General features: G+C 37.3%; 1 protein-coding gene across 5 annotated transcripts in view; it reads left to right on the top strand.

Moving 5' to 3' along the window:
* pcdh7b (protocadherin 7b) overlaps nt 1-24,262 on the top strand; it is a 142,382-nt gene that overhangs the window by 9,534 nt on the left and 108,586 nt on the right. The window contains exon 2 of one of the 5 annotated variants that reach the window (XM_053501436.1): nt 10,053-10,762. The exons of the other annotated variants lie outside the window; for them this stretch is intronic. Coding sequence (XP_053357411.1) covers nt 10,053-10,157 — 105 coding nt within the window. The 3' untranslated portion in view covers nt 10,158-10,762. Of the gene's footprint in view, nt 1-10,052; nt 10,763-24,262 lie in introns of those variants that run through there. 5 annotated transcript variants of the gene reach the window in all.

Genomic DNA, 24,262 nt, shown 5'->3' with positions numbered 1-24,262 from the left:
AAATTGTAGTGATTGAATCTGTAATGAACGCAGGCACACATGTAACATTTCTTACGATAAGCTGATGAAAGCAACATCAGAAAAGAGGATTGGAAAACAGCCAGAGAGAGAGGCGGAGAGGACAAGCACAAGCGGAGGCGCCTTTTGATTGGTGGACAGCGTACTGATTATAAATGGCAGCGTCAGTGTCTTTTAGCTGGTGGAACGTGGGATTTAATTTTCTACAAAGAGCAGCAGCGTGAGGTCTGGAAAACAAAAAAAGCTGTTTTCAATTGGAAAGAGAAACAGGTAAAACCAGCTCTGCTGTAGCCTAGATTCAGCAGAGAAGCGTTGCTCATAGGAGACATAGCATTCTGCTTGGCACATGGATTTGGGGCATGCTGTACTCTCTAAGCAGCAGCTCTGCTTAGAGAGAGATTTTGTGTGTGTGTGTGTGTGTGTGTGTGTGTAACATTCACACTGCTGTGTTAGTTTTACATCATTGTTCTCCCTCTGCTTCTCATCTTTTTTAAACCATGTGTGTTTAAACTGAACATCGCTTAGTACTGTTGTAGGGCAACACAAGGGAGCACTTGGCTGTCAACACAGAGGAAAGAAGGAGCGATCAGATGGCCCGCTCTTGCTTCTGAGCTGCTCAAAGAGAATGGCTATTCTTTTTTCTTGGGAACTCCTCTCAAATACATTTTTGTATTACTTTGTCTGCTTATAGGGTCACCCATAGCTATGTTGTGCATTGTGTTGGGTTATAGAGGATTTTCTGTGATAATGGTATCTGTTTGTGTATATAGTATATGCAGTTTGACTTTAATATACATTTGGTAGTGATTCTAAAGAATGTAACACTAAACAAAATGCTTACAAGATCGGAGTGTACAAAAAAGCTATTATTATATAGTAGGTAGTGGTATACAGTTTTGCCATACTATTTAGTAGGGCTTTAAGATATGCCCTATTAATAGGACTTTAATTGTCAACAAACCAATGCTGCAACTTGTCACATTGCAAATTTCTCTCTTTAGCATTACCTCTTCCAGCTTGGCAACATCCTAGTGCCAGACACTACAAACACCTTCAGAGGTCTTGTGGAGTCATGCCTCAATTGATCACAGCTTTTTCGGTGACACAAGGTTAATCTAAAACCTAGGAAGTTTTATTTACAGAATAGGCAGTATCAGCACTATGATAGTATGAATTGTATGACTAGGTTGTCTTGTGTGAGTGTGAGCCATAAATACAATTTCTTGGTAAAACAGTTGATTTTGTATCTATAGTGCTATAGCACGCTTTAATTCTGTGGCAGAAAAAAATGCAGACTCTGTCAAGGGACACACACACACACACATGAGTGGTATGAGCATGAAAGTGCCACTATTTTGCTTTTTCAAATATTTTCTTTCATGCAGTGTGTCATGTAGCTGTATGTGAACATAAATTATCTGCACTATCTGTGACGCTGACAGTGCACGATCAATGAAGTTTTATCTATTACTTTATTTGCATAATGTCTGCCCATGTTCTACGTCGCGAACAACTTGCCCGCCCACGTTCTACGTCACGAACAACTGGCCCGCCATCTTACAATTAACGTTACCACACTCTTGTTAATGTGACCAAGCATTCTTGCCAGGTTCGCTTAAACACTTTGTAATAAAAAAATAATAAACAATGAAAGCACACGAAATCCTTTTTAACTGTTTATTCTCCACCATTCACCAAAACCGAACTTAACACTCGCGAAGGGGCAAGGTGCATGGGAGGATTGCGTGTGCTCTCGTTTTTTATTGTTTTTTTATATTACAAAGTGTCTAAGCGAACCCGACATGAATGCTCGGTCACCATAACAAGAGTGTTAACGTTAATTGTTAGATGGCGGGCAAGTTGTTCGCGACATAGACCAGCCTTCAAAGGAATAGCCAGGATAGTGCGGGGGGGGTTGTTGGTCGAGGAGGAGTAATGTGGACCAGCCGTTATTTGTTTGGACGAGAAAAGGAGAGATTGCTGTGGATCATTTTCTTTTAAACATTTTTTAACCGGATTATTTTTGACTGGACATATTCCCCGGACTTCTCACCCTCCGTCATCGGCCTCCAGGACTTCATTAATCCGGGTTAGACCAAACCATACTCGGTATACTTGGATAACACACATACAATAAAACGCGGACATTTTTCACTCACTCACACACATACACATACCGTTTATTATATATAGTTTGTAATTATTGTTTATATCTTTGTTTGGTTGTGGTGCACCTTTTTCGTTTACTTTATTTAGTTTTGTATAATACACATTTGCTTTATCTACTTGTTTGGGTTTGTCCTTTTTGCTCACCAGCCTTTTAAAGCAACACCGACACAAAAATAAAAGACTCTCAATTTTTGTAGCCAAAGTTAATATAAAATTAACTGGTCGTTACACAATAAAACCGATGCCAACTTTTCTATGTATTGACAGGTCTCCAGAGTCGTCGTGAAGTTATGGTCATGGGCGTTTCATTTTCACACGCTTTAGCGGTAGATCAATCATAGCGGGGCTAGCCATCTGACCAATCACAGCAGTGAGGGCTCACGAAAAGTAGGGGTTTAGACAGATTAAATCTTCAAACTGCTTTAAACGAGTCGTTTACGAATTATTTAGAAATGGGGTAAAATTAAATCTATTTTTAGAGAAAACTAAAGTGTTTTTTGACCTTACATACATGTGAACCTGTTTTAAGAGAGTCATTAAGCAATATTAGCAACCTTTAAAATGGCATAATTGGGGCACTTTAATTGCTCTAAAGATTTTTTAAAATTGAGACTAGTATAGACATCTTGATTAAGGAGAACTGGAGCTTGATAAATTATAAATTATTTCCCCTTTTTCCCCAGTTTTTTTTCTCTTTTAAATGTTATTATTTTTCTTCCAACATTTGGCCAAATAAACCTTTTTTTCCCCAGTCTAAATGCTAAGAGTAATAATATTTTTGGCTTTTGACCATGTTTTGTTTCTCTGTCTTTCTCAGTTGTTCTCTAATGGTGTTACCTGTCCTTGCACACATACAGTACATACTGGCATGTACATGCACGTAGAGTACACACACACACACACACATACACACACACACACACACACACACACACACCTCATAGTGCAAGCCGAAGGGGGTTGTTGTTCTTTTTCAACTTTTAATCCTCCTTAATGATGTGTTCATTATGAAAAATTCATGTAAAAAAATAAAATGCATAATATAATATCCAAAGAGTATTAGCCTTGAGCTGCAAAAAGTGACTTAATTATTAGTCGTACTGGCTGTATTGCTAAGCAAAAAAAGCCATACAGCTATAGTTACATAGTTAAATAGTTACATTTGTATTAAATACACAATTACTATGAAAGATACCAACTTAATTTAGCTTGGCAGGATGGCAGAAGCTTCATACGAATCTCAGCTGAACTTTGGAATGTATTTTTGCAACAAACGAGGATTGAGGAATTTGACTCTGGTTATGGTTAAATTTCGGTTGACAGATTTCATAGTCAGTGTGCAGAGCATAACCACCAAGACTTATGGTAAAGTACTGTACGTATATCTACCTTAATTTTGAGACAGACTTGAAAAAACCCAAATGATCCCTTTACTTTTCTTGTTTTTCTGGAAAATAATTTTGCCTCTCAAATTCCCAAGAATTTATTTCCAAAATAAAAAGCTAAATTACCTGCAAATAGAATAAAAACTGGAATTTAGAACTGGAAAAATAGACTTAATATTCTTGCATTTTATGATAATTTTATGAAATACTAGATGCATTTAAACTTTAGGATAATTTCACTAGCTAAGATTTTTTTCCCCTAGTGTCCAATTTAAATTAGCATGTGGTTTTTAAGATTTAGTGAAAGAAACTAGCTTAATTAACATTTTTTTTTACTTTTCTACGTGAATATCTTTAGTGGTTCCCAGAATACAGTAGACATATTGGTGTGTCAAAGCCCTAAATCACACAGATGTGGTGGTTGTTTGGTAAGTGGTCTTAAAGAGAAAAAGAGGCATAATGAATTAGAGATATACACAGTTTTCCCAGTCCATTTAACACAATTTTTGATAAAGTCATACTTGTCCTTCACACATCAGAGAAATTGGCGAGTGCGCAATAAAAGAATTACACTCTTTGTGACTTACTTCTTCTGTCATCCACTGGCACTGTCTTCCAATCAAGACACTTGTTAGCTGGATGGAAGCGTGTTTATAGGGTGAAATTATAGGCGCAAAATATGACTGACATATCAATTCATACCACTCATGTGTGTGTGTGTGTGTGTGTGTGTGTGTGTGGTGTGTGTGTCTTGACAGAGTCTGCATTTATTTCTACCACAGAATTAAAGCATGCTATAGCACCATATATACAAAATCAAACTGTTTTAACAAAAACATGTATACATGGCTCACAAGATTCGCATCCTTGGTCTTGACCTGTCTGCTTTTTTTTACATTTCAGCATATTTTGCTCAATAGGAAGCAGACAAATTTCTAATGATGATGCGCTCTTCTAGAAAAACTAATGAATGATGGAATTATTCATATAGCAGTAGTAAGAGGAATCAGGGATATGATGAAGTTTTTTGCAAAAACTTTATTTAACTTTTAATGCTGGGTTAGTGTTAGTGTTCTGTCAACTACGGATAAAGCTTCAGTAAAGAGGCGTTTATCTCATTATCATGATAAACTACACTTGTTTTGTTTTGTAAAATCTAGAGAGAGAAAGAGTTCGAGAATGTTCTATATATGCAATAACATATCTAGGATCAGGAACGAACTTGTATTAAGAACATTAAATGCATCTATTGTTTGAAAAATTGCTGTGGTGTACAAGGAATAATGTACAGGAAAGAATGTATTAGTATTGTTATTTAAAACAATTATGACTCATCTCTTGTTTTACTTGTTGTGCATGTCCTTCTGTCCTCTGGTTATTTCTATGTTTTGTTCTTAGATGGCGTGTACAAACCCAACACCTTATTTGTTGTTGCCACCACCCAGTCAACACAGCCAGCGTGAGCGATAGCCGTTTCTATTTACATTTATTTACATTTAGCTGGCTTAGTGTGGAAATTAGCAGGGACGAGAATTCCAAAGAGGTTGATTTTTCGACAAGGTTATTTCCAAAAGCTCCCTTAGCCATCTCATTTTTATGGCAAATACACAGACCAGTAACTAATGAATGGCCCAGGTGAAACTAGATGGCTGTGTTGGCACCATTAGCATTTGACGCATGACATTTAATTTGACTGGTCTCAAATAACTGTCATCAGAAAAATGGTCATTAAAGACCTGAACAGTGCTGAGTTTTCTTAGCTGTTATATATATCAGGTTCTAAAAGTGTGTATGATAGTGTACATACTGCATTTACAGTAATACAGCTCAGAATAATATTAACCACTATAGCTTATAGGTTAAATAGACCAGGTTTTCAGAACAGTCTGCATGAGTTGCACCTTAAAAAGCAAATTATGCTGGAAGGAAAAGAAATTCCTTAGCACTTGGACTGCATGTAAAAAGGTAGATGTAGAGAGTTGGGAATATTTAAACATCAGGGCCCCTTTGAATAATGCAACAGTCTGACATTGGTCTAAGGTGGATACCCCGTTTGTCTGCAAGATCTCAGTGTAGACTAATTACATACCTAAACTGTTTCACTTAGCAAAAGCAAGTAAGCCTGTGTTTGGGGTCAGGATGGAATGCAGGTCCGGATGCTATGGGGTAACAGAGTGTTCTGTGTTCTGATTACAAAGTGTTCTACAGTGGGGCAAAAAAGTTTTTAGTCAGCCACCAGTTGTGCAAGTTCTCCCACTTAAAAAGATGAGAGAGGCCTGTAATTTTCGTGATGGTATACCTCAGCTATGAGAGACAAAATAAGAAAAAAAAATCCATAAAATCACGTTGTAGGATTTTTAGTGAATTTATTCTTAATAAATTTTATCCTAATACTTTGTTATATACTGTGGCTCAGTGGTAGGTGTTTCGCTTGCCATGCGGAAAGCCCGGGTCCGATTCCCAGCTAGTGCCCAAACCCCCAGCCACTGGATGCAGTGCTGGTCCCAAGCCCAGATAAAATGGGAGGGTTGCGTCAGGAAGGGCATCCGGCATTAAAACCTGTGCCAAGTTGTTGTGCGGACTGAATATTCCGCTGTAGCGACCCCTTGCCGGGAGCAGCCGAAAGACTAACAACAACAACTTTGTTATATACAGTACTGTACCCTTTGTTGGCAATGACAGAGGTCAATGTTCTTCACAACACTGTTGCTGGTATTTTGGCCCATTCCTCCATGCAGATCTCCTCTAGAGCAGTGATGTTTGGAGGCTGTGTGTTACTGATGTAAGCCTTTGTTACTTTGGTCCCAGCTCTCTGCAGGTCCCTGGTGCAGGTCTACAATTTTGTTTCTGGTGTCCTTTGACAGCTCTTTGGTCTTGGCCATAGTGGGGTTTGGAGTGTGACTGTTTGAGGTTGTGGACAGGTGTCTTTTATACTGATAACAGATGCCATTAATACAGGTAACAAGTTGGAGGGCAGAGGAGCCTCTCAAAAAAGAAGTTACAGGTCTGTGAGAGACAGAAATCTTACTTGTTTGTAGGTGACCGAATATTTATTTTCCACCATAATTTGCAAATAAATTCTTTAAAAAAACGTGATTTTTTATTTATTTATTTTTTTATTTTGTCTCTCATAGTTGAGGTATAGCTATGATGGAAATTACAGGCCTCTCTCATCTTTTTAAGTGGGAGAACTTGCACAATTGGTGGCTGACTAAATACTTTTTGGCCCCGCTGTACATACTGTATCTGAAAATATATAGCCATGTGTGTGTTTGCCAGTGTCTGTGTCTCCGAGAGACAACGAAAGAGAGAAAGAGAGAGGGAGAGAGAGAGAAAGAGAGAGAGAGAAAGAGAATTTACCTATGTTTAATTATAAGTTATGATAAGTTATAGGTAATAAAAACATTAAAACACGGATTCCAGTCGACTCATTTTAAAGCCGCATTTTCATGCGTATATGTTAATTTTCTATCTTTCTTTTGCCATAGAGCCAGGTTACAGTACTATGGAATCAAACCTGTTGAAGTGGAAATATTCATTAGCACATAGTTCACGCTCTAGCTGGGAAGCCCCATATCGATGCGAAGCCACCTGAGAGAGCCCAGGCTATTAGCGTAGACCGATAAATCTTGTTAGATGGCAGAGCACAGGGCAGCTTGTGAAAAATGAAGGTCACAAGATGGAGTTTATGAGAGGCTGGTATAAACTAAGCTGAATTAAGGGGTATCTAGGGTCCCTTTGCTAATAGCAGATGCTAATTTAAGACACTCTTATTGGAGGTCTGTAGGAATTTACCAGTGTGGGATTAGCCATCTGATTCTAAAATATGGAGAGATCATACAACCAGAATAGAAATAAATTAATATGGGACTTATATCAAGCCAAAGGAGAGAAAGAGCATGTTGTAGCAGAAGTACTTAAATAAAACTATTTTAAATAGCCATGCAGTATTTATGTTTTTGCAGCAGAACTTAATATAGAACATCTTATACAGGTAAGTGTAAAGATCTGTTTATATTCTTGAGGCAGAGAGTAGAGAGAAAGATGGAAAGGAATCAACATTTTCCCTCCATTAAAGTCTTTTAAGGGCAGAAAACAATTTCTTGTGAGATGGGCCTATTGGCATTTAATTTTCACTGGCCCACAGATTTATAGAGTCTACCTGGACTCTCTCTGCAGTAGGCCAACTGAGAATTCAGCCTGTGTTAAAGTCTGCTGCACAAGACGTGTGGAGACTGTGGGAGAAAAAGAAAAAAGAGTCTGGGGATGGCAGTGGTAGGAAATGGTCCATGATTTCCTTTTTCCCTTCAAACTAGCTTCAATAACGACCAGGCTTGTGTGTGTCAGGATGTCACACCCTCACCAGACCTATATTAAGAGCCCTGCTGAAATTTCTAAGCGCAATTCTGTACCCTCTCACGTTTGGTTTAAGAGATTTATCCCAAGGGAGATGGGGTGAGTAAACCAAAGCCTTCACTGCAACTTGCAGTCCTTTTTCTCTAGAGGTGGGGGTCAAAGTAACACTTGGTCAAAAGTGCTAGTAATAAATTAAAGAGCAGGTCTTGGGCAGCCTGGGAACACCTGGAGGGTAAAAATAAGCTCTAGCACACAGTTTTGCAAAATGGTCTTATCAACAAGATTACTAAGGTTTTTAAACATATTTATTTAGCCACATGAAACAAAAAATGGTAATGTGCCCATTATTTTGTGGTTACTATATCTTTGGGCAGGCGCTGCCAAGTTTTTTAAATATAAGAAGCATAAAACACAATTGGGTGTGCAATTATAGACAAATAATCCAAAATAATGTTCTTTTTTTATTTTAGCTTACCCAAAGTGATTTATTTTTCTTATAGTAGAGCAACTATTACAATTTATTAATAAGCAGTTGTACTTATTTCATGTTGGAGAAAAACAAGTTTATTTTGTTGCTTAAAATTAGCAAAATAAAATCAATTACTGTAGCTTGTCCTGTTTCTGAGAAATCAAGAAATATAAAATCCTCTGTCCACGAGACTTTTCAGTGGTGGAAAACCTACTGAACATAAAAGGCCCTCGAACTTTCTCAGATCATTCAGTATCTTTCCATAAATTTTAAATTTCAACATTTTTTTTTTATTATTTTTCTTTTAAATATCTTTTGGTTATTGTCTGACATACATGTTTTTACAAATGAGTTGTTACTATAAATAAGTTGCAATAATATAAATAAACATGTAATTTGACCTTCAGCCAGCACTGCTGTTGCTTGTAACAACTGATTTGAGAATGCGCAGTGCTGTGATAAAGCTGTGACAATATTTTTTTTTCCATCTTCAAAAACACACTCACTGAAGATTAAGCTTTAAGTGTCAGTATCTCAGTGGATGATGACTAAAAATCCCAGAAATCTCTAAAGGACCCTAGTGAAGAAAGTAAATTGAGCTTTAGTCAGTGGCACCTCCTTTTGGTCTTTGTGTGTGTTCTGGGAGGTGAGATTACAAACCACAACCTTGGTGTATGCTGTGGTGCCACACTACTACTCTTTGCAAAGCAGGTGCTTACGATGGCTGTCTGGTCTTTATCCTATTAAATCCTTTCTAATTTGGCGCTCTTTATTTTCCCTGGCCTCTTTGTGTCTTTCCCGTTGTGGCGTTTGAATCGGGGACATGACAATACTATCAATGACTTTGCAATTTATTTTTAAAACAAAAGGCATTATCAGAACTAACACGATTTAGGTTTAATGAAGGAGCTTCTGTATTCACACTTTTGTGGTCTTACACAGGAATCTTGGGTGGGCAATACTAGCAACCCTATTTCTATGCTAATCACTTATTCCACCTTCTTTCTTCTTATAAAAATGGCATGAAGATTTTATATTTTATTATTTTGCCAGCTATAAAAGTCAGTTGTAAACACATTTGTGAGGGTTCAGCTGGCTGACAAGTGATGAGTTATGTACGAGTGCACAGCCTTGTTGACTTCCTTCTTAATAATTTTCAAAATTGTAGATGATCATGTGCTCGTTCTGAAAGCTATTTAATGCAGGCCATCTGCTGCACAGATAATCAGAAGTTTGATTTTCAGGACTTTTCACACACTGCTAAAGAGTTGCTAGGTTAAAAGGGGACACACAAAATTTTTAGCACATCACATTTTTGAAATTATGTTTTTCTGTAATGCCTAACCATATTAAAAAACAGACTGGACAGAATGTGTGAGTACCTCCCAGCATTTCTTATCTGTTGTTCTATTTGAGGCCTCCACAGGACTGATTGTTAGACATGCTGATGATTTGTGTCCTCTACTTTTGAGATCACGCGATTCAGTGGATTTAATTAGCCATGAAAGAGACTTGTGGCAACATTACAACACTGTCCCATAACTCAACAACCAGCTTGCAGTCCTGGACAGCATTGTAGATCCCTGAAAGGACCGCTAACTCTGCCAGCTAACATTTTCTTTCTTTTTTTTTTTTCTTTTCCCTTTTGATCGCAGATATCAGACAGAGCGAGGATGTTTGAAGACCTAAACATTTCTAATGCTTTCTGGACATCCTTCAGAGATTTGGATGAGGATAAAAAGCAGCTAAGCAGCTTGTAATTCACATTTCCTACCGCACAGCAAGCACAAATGTGTTTGAAATATAGATTAGACAGAGAAGAAGAAGCAAGCCTCCAGGTTTGAGTGTAGCCCCTGGAGGCTAATTGCATGAGATTCCAGGCACATGTTATGCACAGCCATACACAGGATATCAGGGTTTTAAACAAACAAACCTGGGCATGATCCATGATCATAAAGTTTTAAAGCAAACTACATTTTGACCATAAATATAATTATAACAATGCCATTTTTATGTTCTTCTTCTAAAACAGGTCATATCATTTTATGTAAAATCTACATAAATACATATGCATATTTAAGCTTAGAATTATTTGATAAATTGCTTTAAGTGCATCATTGGCATCAACAATGCCCCATTATTGCCATATGGTGTTTTCTAAAGCTATCACTAATCCCCAAAAGCCTTCAAAAGCGTTAGCACATAGGGTCCCATTTTTATGTGGTGGCATTTCTGCATGTGAAGAACTCATTATAATAAATCAGCAAAATATGGTGTCCAAGTGACATTTTCTTGAATTAACATATAAATAACCATGACGCAGAGTATGTGTTTATGATCTTTTTTCAAACAAAATCATTTGTATGTGATGCTTATAGAAATAATTAATGTACTTTGTATTAAAATAATTTTATGTTCTGTATTTTTTTGTTTAAATAAATAAAATATTACTAAAACAATTATGAAAACTGATTGTAATGCATTGTGGAGCAGGCAGCTACAAAATGGCTGCTCTGTGGCTAAAACAGATCAAGAATGGAAACATATTCAGTTGTTTCTAACATGTAGCAAAAACAGGTGACCTTCGACTGACAACATGACTGGACAGTTATTAACTTTTTAAAAGACCTCACATTATCAATTTTTTTTTAAGGTTGTTATTTAAATTTGCTAGCTAGCAAGTTCTTTTTATATATTATTTAATTTGATTCACACTATCAGTTTTTTAAGGATCATTGGATAGCTAAACATAAGAATTAGCTATCTTGATTAGAATGCTAACATTTCCCACATAAGCTGAAGTGGCACTATAAGATGCCATTTTATGTTTCATAATAAATCATTATTTTTTGTTTATTCTAATAAATGTAGCTTTTTGGGTACTTCATGTTATGTTTAAATATTTCAATGTATTTTGTATTTTTACCCATCTTCGCACAAACAGCAACCATTTAAGTCTAATACCATAATTCAGATGGTTTGTTTTGTAATGGCAAATAAATAGTCCTGGAGTGAAAAACAGACCTGGTTCTCTTGATGGAGTAATGCCTCATTTAACAGCAATAATGCTAGATTATGAGTCGCATTTAAGCATATATATATATATATATATATATATATATATATATATATATATGCATGCATGCTGGATCAAATAGAAATTTGTGTAAAAATATACCAGTCTGAGGTGAAAGTGTAGGATTTAATGATTGCATTCATACACGTGAAAACTCACTGATGTTTCTTCTCAGTAAATGTCTGTCGATAGAGCCACTCCCCCCTGTTTTTTTAAAGCACATTGTTAAGAACCATCATTCCACACATTGCCTCATCTCTTTCTCTCTTTCCCTTTTTTTTGTCCATGAGCCTCTTCGAAACTCCTCTGTTCCCTCCTGAGCCGCTCTGACAGTTGCAGCACTAGAGAGGGTTTGATTACAAGCTGCAGCCTGGGCCGGAGGGAGGCAGGGGCGTCTGAGGAGAGCACGACTGAAAATGAACACTGCAGGCTGGGATAGAGCCGCTGCAGAAGTTTCTCTACTGTCATGGACTGAAATGCCGGCGGTCCTAAAGATGATGTGTTTTATTTTTATCGAATGTAAGCGAACAAAGAAAAAGAGGAAAAAGAGAAAATGGCAAATCATAGAAGAGGATGAGAAAGGGAGGAAAAGAGTGAAAGCCTAATTGTGTTCAATTATTTCTTTAAGGTAAAACAATCTGATATTTAGATTGTCATAGAAGTATTTCAGATTATTAAAGGGAGTAAGGGACAGATTAAGTGGTGGTTTTGGATGACAAGATAGATATAAGATAGAGTGGTGATGCTTTTGCATATATGGGATTATGTGCAAAGAAGTACTGTTACTGTATTAACATTATAATAACAAATACCAGTATAGTATTATACCTTAGCTCTGTCAAAATCACAAATCAAGTTACTTAGAAAGTGCTCTGATAACAGTCCCTGCTGTAACTCTACCATTATTATTATTATTATTATTATTATTATTATTGATGCACACATTTTAATACACTTTAAAAGATGCCTGTTGTTAAATAAAGACAAGCATACTGTAAAATTCTGAAAACTGTAAGAAATTATTTAATTTTTTTCTGTAACAAATGAACTAGAATCAGGCAAGAGCAGGATGTGGAAACCACAAACAGGATCAAAACAGGTACATAATCAGCAACAGCAGGTGTGATAATAAATGTTGAGCACATACAAAGAGTACACATTGTAAAAAAAAACACTACTGAATAACCCTCTAACACAAAAAGTAGAGGCTTGAGGTAAAATGTCTACAAGATCACCAGGGTTCAGAGGCAGGCATTGTCCAAAACCGCCATTCTTTTGAGCAGAAGTCTAGAGTTGACTCCTTGATGGAGTCTGGTGGTAAGAGATGATGTCCCCTCATCATGACCTGGAATTCCAACATGGTATGACCTTAGTTTGGGTGGCCAATCTATTTGCATTTACTTTGAGCTTGATTTACAGGGCTGCCACATTGGCTTAGGCTTGATCTTGGCTTGGGAGGCCACCCTTTTAGCCTCCTGTGTGAACACGGCTTAAGAGGCCATCAGCGTCTATTTTCAGCATTGTGTGGGAGGGCGCTCAGTTGAACATAGCTTGAGAAGCCACCTGGTAGGCCTCAGTTGACTGGAGTCTTTGTTTTTTTTCCTTTCTCTCTTAATCTACCCTGCATGCAGCAGTTCATGGCTGTATGAGTGGGTTTTACTGACATGCTGGCCCCAACCAACCTTTAAAAAAATGGGGGAGGCATATTTGATGAAAGTAAAAAATCCATTTCAATCGGTTACCAAAATTGTTAGTGTCCTTGGTGTCCTTGGTCAACCATGTTTTTGCCCATTGGCATGCTCAGCCATGCCAGTAAGCCAGGACAATTACCCATCCTTTTTTCTCAGGCTTTGGGTCAACCATATTTTTTAAAATAAAATGGGCCTTGTAGGAGTAATTTGGCCGGAGGTCACGGAGGTGCCTGAGCATAAATTTAGGGAATTGGAGTAGTGAGTAGCTTAGTTTGCCAGTTTGCTCTCCTATGATGTGGCCCTGTGCTGCTAATGCTTTACACCAAACTTTTTTTGCTGCGTCCATGAGTTGGTGAAGGTTTCTGGTGTATGGTTCCTTAAATACATTTTAGGACTCAAGTGTAGATAAATAGGGTTTTATTTAATTTAGCGAACCATACAAAAATGCTGATAAGAATTGTGATGAGGTCAGAGGGTACAGGTCATATGATTAAAAATAATATGAATTAGGACAAGAGCAGGTCAAGGAAACTAGAAACATGATCAAACGGGTAAACAATCAACAAAAGCAGGGTTAGTACAGATTGGCACGAAAATACACCAAGTGTACTTCACAAAAAACAAAGAATTACAAGGACTTAAATACCCAGAACAATCAGAGCACAGACTTAAGACAGGTGATTGTAATTATGACACACTAGGGAGACAACCATTGACAAGACATGGGAGGAGACAGGACATGTCAAAAAAAGGATATACCAATGTAAACAAACACTAGATAATGTGTAAGTAAGCATCACAGATTTGACAAACGGGACAAACATGACATGGCAATGCTTTTTGTCCTAATAACTTAAGGAGAGACAATAAAGAGAGGCTGGTGAGGGAACAACCTTTCATTACTGCTATAAGACTCACCAAGCATAATATGCTCATTGTGCATTTTATTAAGAACACTATGATAATACTGGGCAGGGCCTCCTTTTGCTTTAAAACAGACTCTTATAATTACATGGATTCCACAACAGTTAAGAAACATTCCTTTGAGATTATGGTAAATACTGATGTAATTGCAGCAAGCAATTCCTGCACATTTTAGGTGCACTTTCGTTCTATGACTCTACCACATGCGAAAGGTGTTCTATAGGATTCAGAACTGGTGACCGAGAAGACCACTGATCTCTGAACTTGTCATGTTCAGGAAACAAGTTTGAGATGACTTATGCTTTGTGACGTGGTGCATTATCACGATGGTAATAGTTATTTGATGATGGGTAAAAAATATATTTTTTTTTCAACTTTTTAGTTTTGGTGAGATTGTGCACATTGCAGCCTCAGTTGTTAGTTCTTGGCTGCATTACTGTAGCCTTTCTGTTAGCTTGAACCAACCTGGTCATCCTCTGTTGACCGCTACCATTAATAAGGGGTTCCTGTCTTATTGCTAAATTCTGAATAAACTTTAGGGGAGGAAGGGCAGAAAATCAGCAGTTATAGAAATATTTAATAAATATTGAATCAAAATCCATGACTTTTTCCTACCTGAAGCTGCTCTCCTGTATCTGCATGATTTTATCTGCTGCACTGCATAAGTGCTTGAATGTGTAGATGTACAGGTGTGCCTAAGTCTGTATAACAACCTAAACTAACATCATAAATATATGAACTGTTGTTTATTAATAAAATATAAAACTGTAACATTTTGTAATATGCTGTAATATCTGAGGAACAATATATCTTGGTATGTGCATTTACTGTAAAGTAACCAACTTTAACACTAACTCAGAGTAAGGCTTGTTATATCAACCCATCACTGATTATTTTTTATAACAGCATGTCCTTTCTTGGCTTTTTTTCGTACTGTACATTACTTGTTTACCAAGCATTATATGCCTTGTTCAGACTGCAAAATCTGAATTGTTTTACGTGTTATTTGAAAGTGATCAGACTGGATTTGGCTCTGTTCAGACTTGCATTGTCGGTAATGTGGCATGTGTATACCGTAGCATGTGTGTTATGTGACATCAACAGACAGATAACAACAAGGGAGTTGAGAATAGAGATATCACATTTCACTCCCATGTGATGGTTTGGACTTTAACTTCCACGTGTAACTTGTGAGTGATGTTATGGACAGTTCGCAATTCTGTTTGAGCATCCTTTGTTAGAGCATCCTTTGTTAGAGCATACAGACTGAGACACACCTGTAGGCATCTGATTTCAGACCACTTCTGGCTGGGTTTAAATCAGATTCGTAAAAATCTGATTAAATGATTTTAATGGTTAAGATTATATGCGATGTGGTTTATGTTAGCGGTAGCCCAAGTATAGATTCACACAAGATGTTCAACATACAACATATTTGTAGTGAATCGTTTAGTAAAATACTGTCAAAATAGCAGCTGCTCTGGCATGCAAAGGGTGTGTGTGTGTGTGTGTGTATGTGTGTGTGCACATGTCCTAGGTGAATGTACTAAACGGAATGACAGATATGAAAAGGAGAAATACTTACGGGGCTGCTGAAGGCCTCCTCAGGGCCTGAACCTTTCCACAGCTAGTGTGAAGTATGAGGAGAGAGATTGCAGTAGAGCTGAGAGCCTGCAATACCACCACTGTCAACTTTACTGTCGTTCTCTTCTTCTATCTCATGTCCCGCTCCTGTCGCTGTGCTCTAAATCCTCCACCCTCCCTTTTACCTTTCTTACTGCCTGCTGTCTCTTTTTCACTGAAGCTGTTTAGCATGCCTCAGGTCTAACTGTGGGGTCGATTGTTTTTCTGTCCCCTTCCCCTGTTCTAAAGAACGTGTTTGTCAGGGGTATATTTTTGTGTGTTTATTCCCTGTTTATTATTTTAGACCATTCCATATTAAGGAAATACTCCATTGTTTCTCAAGCTAATCCCTGCCCTCTACATCTGTAGCAAATGTGTGACTACAATGGGGTAAAAATGTTAACACAATTCTCTGTACTGAGAAAAACAAAGAAACCATGAACATGCAAAGCTGCATTTTAATTGCCGATGTTTACATTTGATAATAAAACACTTAAGTGAGTGAAAAATAACTCTTTGCATATAAAAGAGGGACATGTCTTTTAAGTGTCTATATTTACATTATCAGAATAAATTCTTCAATAAAGCTATTGTTCAAGTAGTTTTAGCCCACTTTACCTGGTGTATTGGTATAACATGATAAAACGTCATTCTTATACTTTCCTTTATTAGACTTATACTTTTCATTTACTTATACTGTTGTGCTAGTGATATTCAAGCACACCAAAAATAATGCACATTTGAAAAATACATCGTTTCATAAACATTTATGTTGAGTTTACTTTTCATTTCCCAGTTGAGAAATCCTATAATAATAACGAGACTGTGTATGTGTGTGTGTGTGTGTGTGTGTGTGTTATTCTCCCCAAGTTGTTTCTTTCTTTCTTTCACCTACACACATGGTCACTTCATGGTGCCAGGAGGTGTGGTGTGCCATAAACAAGACAAGTCCAAGCTTGCAGCATTCTGCTTTTGTTCTCTCTTTTCTTGTCATTCTCCTCATCACTGTATTTTTTCTCTCTACTAACTAGGATGTAGGAAAGAACATTTGAGAGAGAGACAAAGAGTGAAAAAGATCAAGGCGTTATAGAAATACACCAGCGGCAAATTTCCTTCCATACATTTTTAATGATGATGCTTCTTTTTTAAATAAAATCCATGCATCAAAATATATAAAAGGAAACCGAAAATATAAGCACGAGACAAAAGAAAGCAAGAAAATGTGTATGTATGTGTGTGTGAGAGAGACAGAGAAAAAGAGAGATCTATAATGCATAATTTTTCTAGAATACATTTTGAGATGAAGAGGCAAACAGATTTGTTTTTTTTAACCAACTTAGAAAAATTGCAGGAGAAGGATCGGAGAAGTTAATCAAATGTCCCTTAGACCCCCAGGGTAATGTGTGTGTGTGTGTGTGTGTGTGTGTGTGCGCGCGTGCACATGAATGTGTTTGTGTGTGTGTGCACGTTTAAAACGGATATTGGTATGTATTGTAGCTAGTAAGCCTTGGGTATCTAACTGTGATAGTAAGTGAATGAGTATGGGAGTGAGCAGTTTGACACACAAGGAGTCCAAACATTTACATTCACTCAAATTTGCATTTACATTTAGTCATTTGGCAGATGTTCTTATGTGGAGTGTCGTAACAAAACACTGACGGCGTAACGATACACAGCAATTTTTAAATTTGAAGCATTTACTTCTAGGAAGACTAGTCAGTATGACTGGTTCAAACAAGTGCCATGGTGGGCTAGACAGATTTAACCTATACAGGACCTAATTAAGTGTGTAAACAAGAAATGGCAAAGCTGCTTACATGCACAGCGTCAAATGAATACCCTTATCTAGAGTGGCTTACAGAAGTGTTTAAAGTTTACACTGAATAACATTTTCTCATCCTAGTACAAACAAGGCAGTGTCTATGAATGCTATTAATTTAACCCCTCTTAAAGAATGAAAAACTTTTTTGTTCCAAGAATCAATTAGTTCACACTAAAGTGTTATTTAACACGCTTAAATGTCGTTATTTGAATGAATTCCTATATGTTTATATGCTATATATTAATATATAGTATACAAACACTACAATTCTGGATTTACAGTATGGGACACTGTAGACATTGTCTATGTTTTTATTATTAATAGTCTGAAGTGACTCAAATTCGTTTTCTAACCCTACTGTGACACACATCTTTTTTTAGGCTGTCAAAATGCCAAAATCTTTTTTTTTTTTAGATTAGATTTAAGTCACTTTTATATGTAGTCCTACAGTAGATAGGAATTGTATCCTTTATACTTTTTGCCTGGGCGCATGCATAGGGTGCTGACGTCATCAGTGCAGAGAGTTCATAGCAGTACTTGCAATAGCCGTAAAAATAGCTAAAGAGAGGCATCTGGCTTTCTTCCTTCTTTTGTACCACAACAAATACACCCGACTAACTGCTTGCTGTCCTCCAGGGCAAAACCCCAAGCATATTTTTGCTAAAATCACATCTATTGTTATGAAATGAATGAGTAGTCACACACATATGAGACTTTTTAACCCTGATGGCGTGAGCAAAGACGTATTAATGTGCGCATGCATTTTAGAGGACAGATGCATCCACATTAGAGTCAGATAAATGTCACTTGTAATTATGAATGTGAACCGTTATGACATGGAAATCCAGTCTGACCAAACAAAGACGGAAATTAAACAATGCAGCTTGTATTGTGAACAAAGACTATAAGGAAGATCTCTAGTTTTTTCTCAGTCATTCCTCCACTAAAAAGCCTGTCTATAAAAAAAGGGAAAAAGTTTTTGGCTCATTTATATATACATACATAAGGGAAAAAACAGAGAACCCAAGGAGTATAGTGTGCACATATCTCTGAAATTTAAATCTTGTCCGCCTACCATTTGAATACATTGTAGGAATAAAGGAAGACTGGGTTTCTATTAGACTTTTATATGTACTGTACACACACACACACTCACACACACGCACACACACGCACACACACACACACACACACACACACACACACACACACACACACACACACACTTGCACTAAATTAATTAGCCCTAGGTGAGGACAAGTCAGATAAAGGGTGGGATAAAGTCCTATCATGAGCTGCTGTAGGTCTCGGTAGTCTTGCTCCTGGGTCTAAACGTGGCTGTAGGGTCATGCTCTTTTTCTCCATCTGTGCTCGACCCTGATGAACTCCCAAGCCCACAACCCTTGCGGAGTTCACCTACATATGTATAGATGTTAATTTCTATTTCAAACCACCCCAACTCCCCTTACTCATTCCCTCTCCCTCACTCTGCTCCAAAGAGCATTATAAGGATACAGCAAATGGCAGTGACATTTACATTCACTCCCTGGTGTGTTTTTTCTGTCCATATCTGCATCTCTGCAACAGTCTCTACAGCACATTGCATCTTTTAAATAGAAAAAAAAGACCTCTGCATATTTGTCCTAATGGCTGTGCAGTTTGGGGTGTCTCTACCCATATGTGCAAAATACAGGTTGGTGTCTATGCAAATATGCAAATAGTTTAATTTTGCTCTCACAGTGTTATTTACTGTAGCTTTAAAGTCACTACAAGGACGACAACTGCTTTTGCAAATTAATATGACCGCAGGGCATGTATTAAATTAACATAGGGCTGTTTCTGCCATTTGGCAAAAAAAAAACAAAAAAAAAAAACGAAAGCTGCTGCTTTATTATAGGCTGACATTACATGTCAGTGTTTTAAAATGTCTAAAAATGACAACAGCATTCAAGGTGCCTTCGTGAACTTAAATGAATGTGAGATTGAACTTCAGAATAGTAAGGTAACAGATTTTAATTTATTCACCACTTTAGTTTATCTCACTACCTTTAATCAGTGTTATACTTGGCACACAATTACACTTATTTGTCCGGAATTTTAGTTCACTTGAGATCAGAAAACAGACACACACACGCACGCACACACACACACACACACACACACAAACACACACACACACAAACACACGGACACAAAGAATTCTCATTTAGTCTGTGTTGCACAATATCAATGTCATTTACTCAATTATCCTTTGTAAGTCTCTCTCTCTCTCTCTCTTTTTCTCTCTTTCTCTGTCTGGTATGTATATAGTCTTGAATTTGAGCCAAAGGACAATCACATGCTCTCTAAGTGTTTCTTTACACCTATGACCCTCCTCGGCTGAGTAAACTAGATTTTCTTGTAGTGCCTGTCTGTCATTAAGGACGTCGTAACAAGTGGGAGAAAACGTATGGATTTCCGTTAATTACCTGCACCCATCTGGCCCTCCCCTCTTCATCTGAACGTCCCTAATGACAGGCACGGTCGATTTTATGAACGTGCCCCTTATATATTTTACAGTTCTATAAACATAATCATCTGTGCCACCCTAAAGCTTCAGTTGATGCGAAACACCTGGAAAGCTCACTTTTCCTTGTTTTCATTTTCTTATTCGGATTTCACTTTTCCAGACAAACACTTTTAGGTTTTATGGGTTCTTACAGAAACATATTGCCGAATGACAGTTTTATGTCTTCATTGGATAGTAAAAAGGGAAAAAAAAGCATGACGGACTATGCATTCCTAAAGTAAATAAAATAAATAAAACGTTGCTGCATTTATATGGCCCGCTAAGACAGATGGCGAATGAAGGTTTATCTTTGGAGGTGGCGGCTTCTTTTTCTTGATTAGTTATTTTTGGGTTGTGTGTGACTGAGTAGGTGTGTGAGTGTGCGAGTAGCAAAATGCAGCAATAGCAGCAGATGTGTCAGGCAGTTTGATGCAGATGTGTGAACTCACTGAAAACACATACAGTACACCTCTCTGTCTGTCTCTCTCTCTGTCTGTGTCTCTCTCACCATTCCACTTGTTTTCCCGACCCTCCCTTCTTTCTTTGTCTTTAATCTGTTCTGTAATGTTCATTTTCTCAGCTGCAGACCTAAGCCATCTGACGAAAGCCAAATCGAGTATCTGTTCATTTTTTGCTTCTCCTGTTCCCTGATAAAGAAAAAAAAAATGTAAGAAACTCTGAACCTTGCCAAACTGGGTCCAGCTAAACCAGATGTCTATACACAAACTCAGCTTATCTTCTGTTACTTCCATAAGGAGTGACTGAATAAATGTGTGTGTGTGTGTGTGTGTGTGTGTGTGTAAGAGAGAGAGAGAGAGAGAAGGAAAAATCAGGGATGCTATGTCCCTTAGGCAGGTACAGAAAACAATACAAAAACAATAGACTGCAGAGGGTTTGAGCTCAGGGAAAGAGGGAGTGCTGATAAGGTGGTGATTGCACTCTGCGGAGTGCACTGTATGTGTTACGTGTGTGCCAGAGTGTGTTTTTCTGCTTTTTTGCTCCTGTATGGGTTGGTTTTGAATGCCAGCGGCTCCACCACTCTCCTACTGCAGGTAGGTATAATAGCAGTGTGATGAAAGAAAAGAAGAAAGAAAAGCACAATATAACACACACACACACACACACACACACATACACACATACACACACACACACACACACACACACACTTCAGCCATTCTTTCTATCACTGTCAAAACATGAAATTCCACTTTTTCTCTAATCATTTGGACACCTTTTTTTTATTTAAGAACACGTGCCATGTTACCCCTACTGCAAAAGAAACACAAACATAGTTATAATAGTTGCTCAGTAACATAGTTATCATTATTTATTAAGCGGTCAAAATTGTCATGCTTTAAGAACCATAACAATTCCATGCATGCGTATGATTTGAATTATACAGCTCGAGCAACTTGAACGGATCATAATCTTATGTTTTTACGATGGCTGGGTGTAATAAATTCCATATGGGAATGTAACATTCATATGGACTTACTCTTACACAAACAGTATTTACCTCTGCAAGAACCCTGTGTCTAGACCACAGAAGGGTGTGTGAGCGAGTGGGTTTAACAGTTTGCATGGCTGCTTCAGCAGTTCTCCTCCTTATTTTTATCACTGACAAAAAAAAGTCTACGTGTGCAAGATTATTTTACACACAAACCGAAAAAGAGCAAGACTTGACAAAAAGGATACAAATTAAAACAAAGAATCTACTAACATAAGTCTTTCTCGTGCCAAAATGGGCACTTGTAATCACTGTGAGTGTTTAGATGTCTTGGCCCCAGGGGAGCAGATACCAGTCAACAAAAGAAGAACAAAAAGTATGTTGTTTCCTTGTATTCCAGCAGTCTCAGCAATTACTAATTACTAACCCCACAACAGGAGACTCGTTAAGAGACAACCGGAGTAAAGAAACACAATGATTAAACAGCAATTCTAATGAACGTTATTTTGTTATTAAAAGAAAAAAAAAGCGTTTGAACTAGGGGAAAGTACAGACGTAAAATCAGGGGGTTTTTTTTGTCGATAAAACACTTTAGGCCAAAAATGAATACAAATAAACAAATAAATAAAACATTTTTTTTTTACCAGTCTCTCTCTCTCTCTCTCTCTCAATATATAATTTTTTTTACAAAAGTTTTTTAGTTGTTACAAATTTCACATGCTGGTAGAGTATCACAAGTGATGCATTCATCATTGAACAGAATTTGCGAATCCTCTTTTAAAACCCTGTTGTCACAGTTGATGGTTTTACATTGTGTGTAATCTCCATCCATCAGTGCACATTGCTTTTGTCAATGGTGTCATCTCCATATCTTCATAAACACTCTATAGTGCTGTGTTAGACCATTAACTGCGACATAGGAGATTTCCAAAAAGGGTTTAAGAGTTGAGTTTAACATTGGTGCATCACTTGTGATGGAGAAAATGTTGAGTAGTACCTTTGTATAGAGGAAGAGTTACTCTACCACTGACCCATCAACTGTGAGTTCATAAAAAGCTATGCCTACTCTTGCATCACTTTAGGTGCAGCGCTTATATATATATATATATATATATATATATATATATATATATATATATATATATATATGCACTGAGCATAAGGCGCAAACAATAAACTTGTATTATCATAGCTATCAAAGGGGTGCAAATGTGAGGGCTATTTTAAAAACAGCCCCACACAGAGTTTTTGAGACTTCCCTTCAGCCCACCCTCTACCTAATTGCATCAGATCTATTTAATCTCATGCCAGAGCATTTTTATCACTTACATACTTCATATGTTTTAGCTGGTAAATCTCTTCATGACCTATCGCTTTCACAGCTGCTTTAGTGAGATCTTACAGACGGTGCATGATGAGAGATGTGGAGAGTGTGAAAAGAATGTCTAAGTGTGCAAGGTATTTTCAGTTTGTGTGCAGGAATGCTTGTGTATGAGCTACTGTGTCTGATCAGTGCTCTCTAAAAGCAATGCAGTGAGCAATATCTCTGTGTCAGATTGTAAACCGCTGAAGAACATTCCTCTATTTGACAGCCCATCGACTACTGTGGCATTGCAAGCATGCCATGGCATTTAGAGAAGCACAGATGAACAGCAGGATGAATGCAGTTGATAGAGTAATGGACAAAAAAAAAAAAAGACATGCACACAAAAAGCCTATAATCTTAATGCAAAAGAATAAGCTATTGAGTTGAACTTCATACTTCAGAGACTAGAGTGTACATGAAAATCCAATAACATCCAACAATGATAAAATCCAATATCTGGATTATTTATGGCTTTCCTCAACAATCGATTGCGGGACTTGTTTTATGAAAATATATCACCTTAAGCCAGTCTATCCCATTAGAGTGGTTTGTACTGATAATACACAAGCTCAATTATGGGTATTCATTTAAACCACTTTCAATACCACGATCCAGTGTTTCACTCGAGGCCTGTTCCTAATCATCGTCTTACAGCAGAATCATTAATCCTACAGAACACCTTTACTTCTCACAACTCCTAGATAAATTAAGTATGGAGTGTTATGGTTGTACTTTTCTTCATATGTTTGTAAGTAGCCCTGAAGAGAAGAAGAAATAGAAAATCATTGTAATTCAGTTAGCTTTCATCAGCCAAGTTCATTTTTTCCTCCAAACGTCTAGCATGTCGAAGCTGTCGACCCAAATGTCTGGCTTGTCGATTTAGTTTTGGCTTATGTGCTTTTGATTGTCTTGTGCTGTCAAAAAAAAGCCCTCTGAATTACTTTATCTCTTATCCATTTTGCAACAGAGGGCTTCATTAAATTAATGTAGTTGTGTATTCTAGCATAGCAGTGGCACTCCAGCAGCCAAACTGCAGTCATTGTCTTTATAACAATTAGAAAAACAAGCCAAATGGCAACAATACACAACGTGATTGCTTGATTTTACTTTCACAATGATCAAAAAATATCTTACATTTTCCACAATATAATTTATATGTATTATTATTGTAGAAACATCACAGTTTGTCTTAAGCAAAGATGTTCTCCCCACGCTGATATCTACTGTACAAAAGACGTTCAAGTCACACCAGGACTTGTGATCTCGTGAATAAAGGCATAAAACTGTTTGACATTTCCAGAAGACTTCAACCACTTCACGGCGATGAGACTATTACCCGCAGTAAAACATTTTAATGGTGCAAAT

The sequence above is a fragment of the Clarias gariepinus genome, chromosome 1 (genome assembly GCF_024256425.1).
Source record: "Clarias gariepinus isolate MV-2021 ecotype Netherlands chromosome 1, CGAR_prim_01v2, whole genome shotgun sequence".
NCBI classification, from domain to species: Eukaryota; Metazoa; Chordata; class Actinopteri; order Siluriformes; family Clariidae; genus Clarias; species Clarias gariepinus.
The sequence above is the reverse complement of the archived record's forward strand: the minus strand, read 5'-3'. Positions and strand labels throughout refer to the sequence as shown.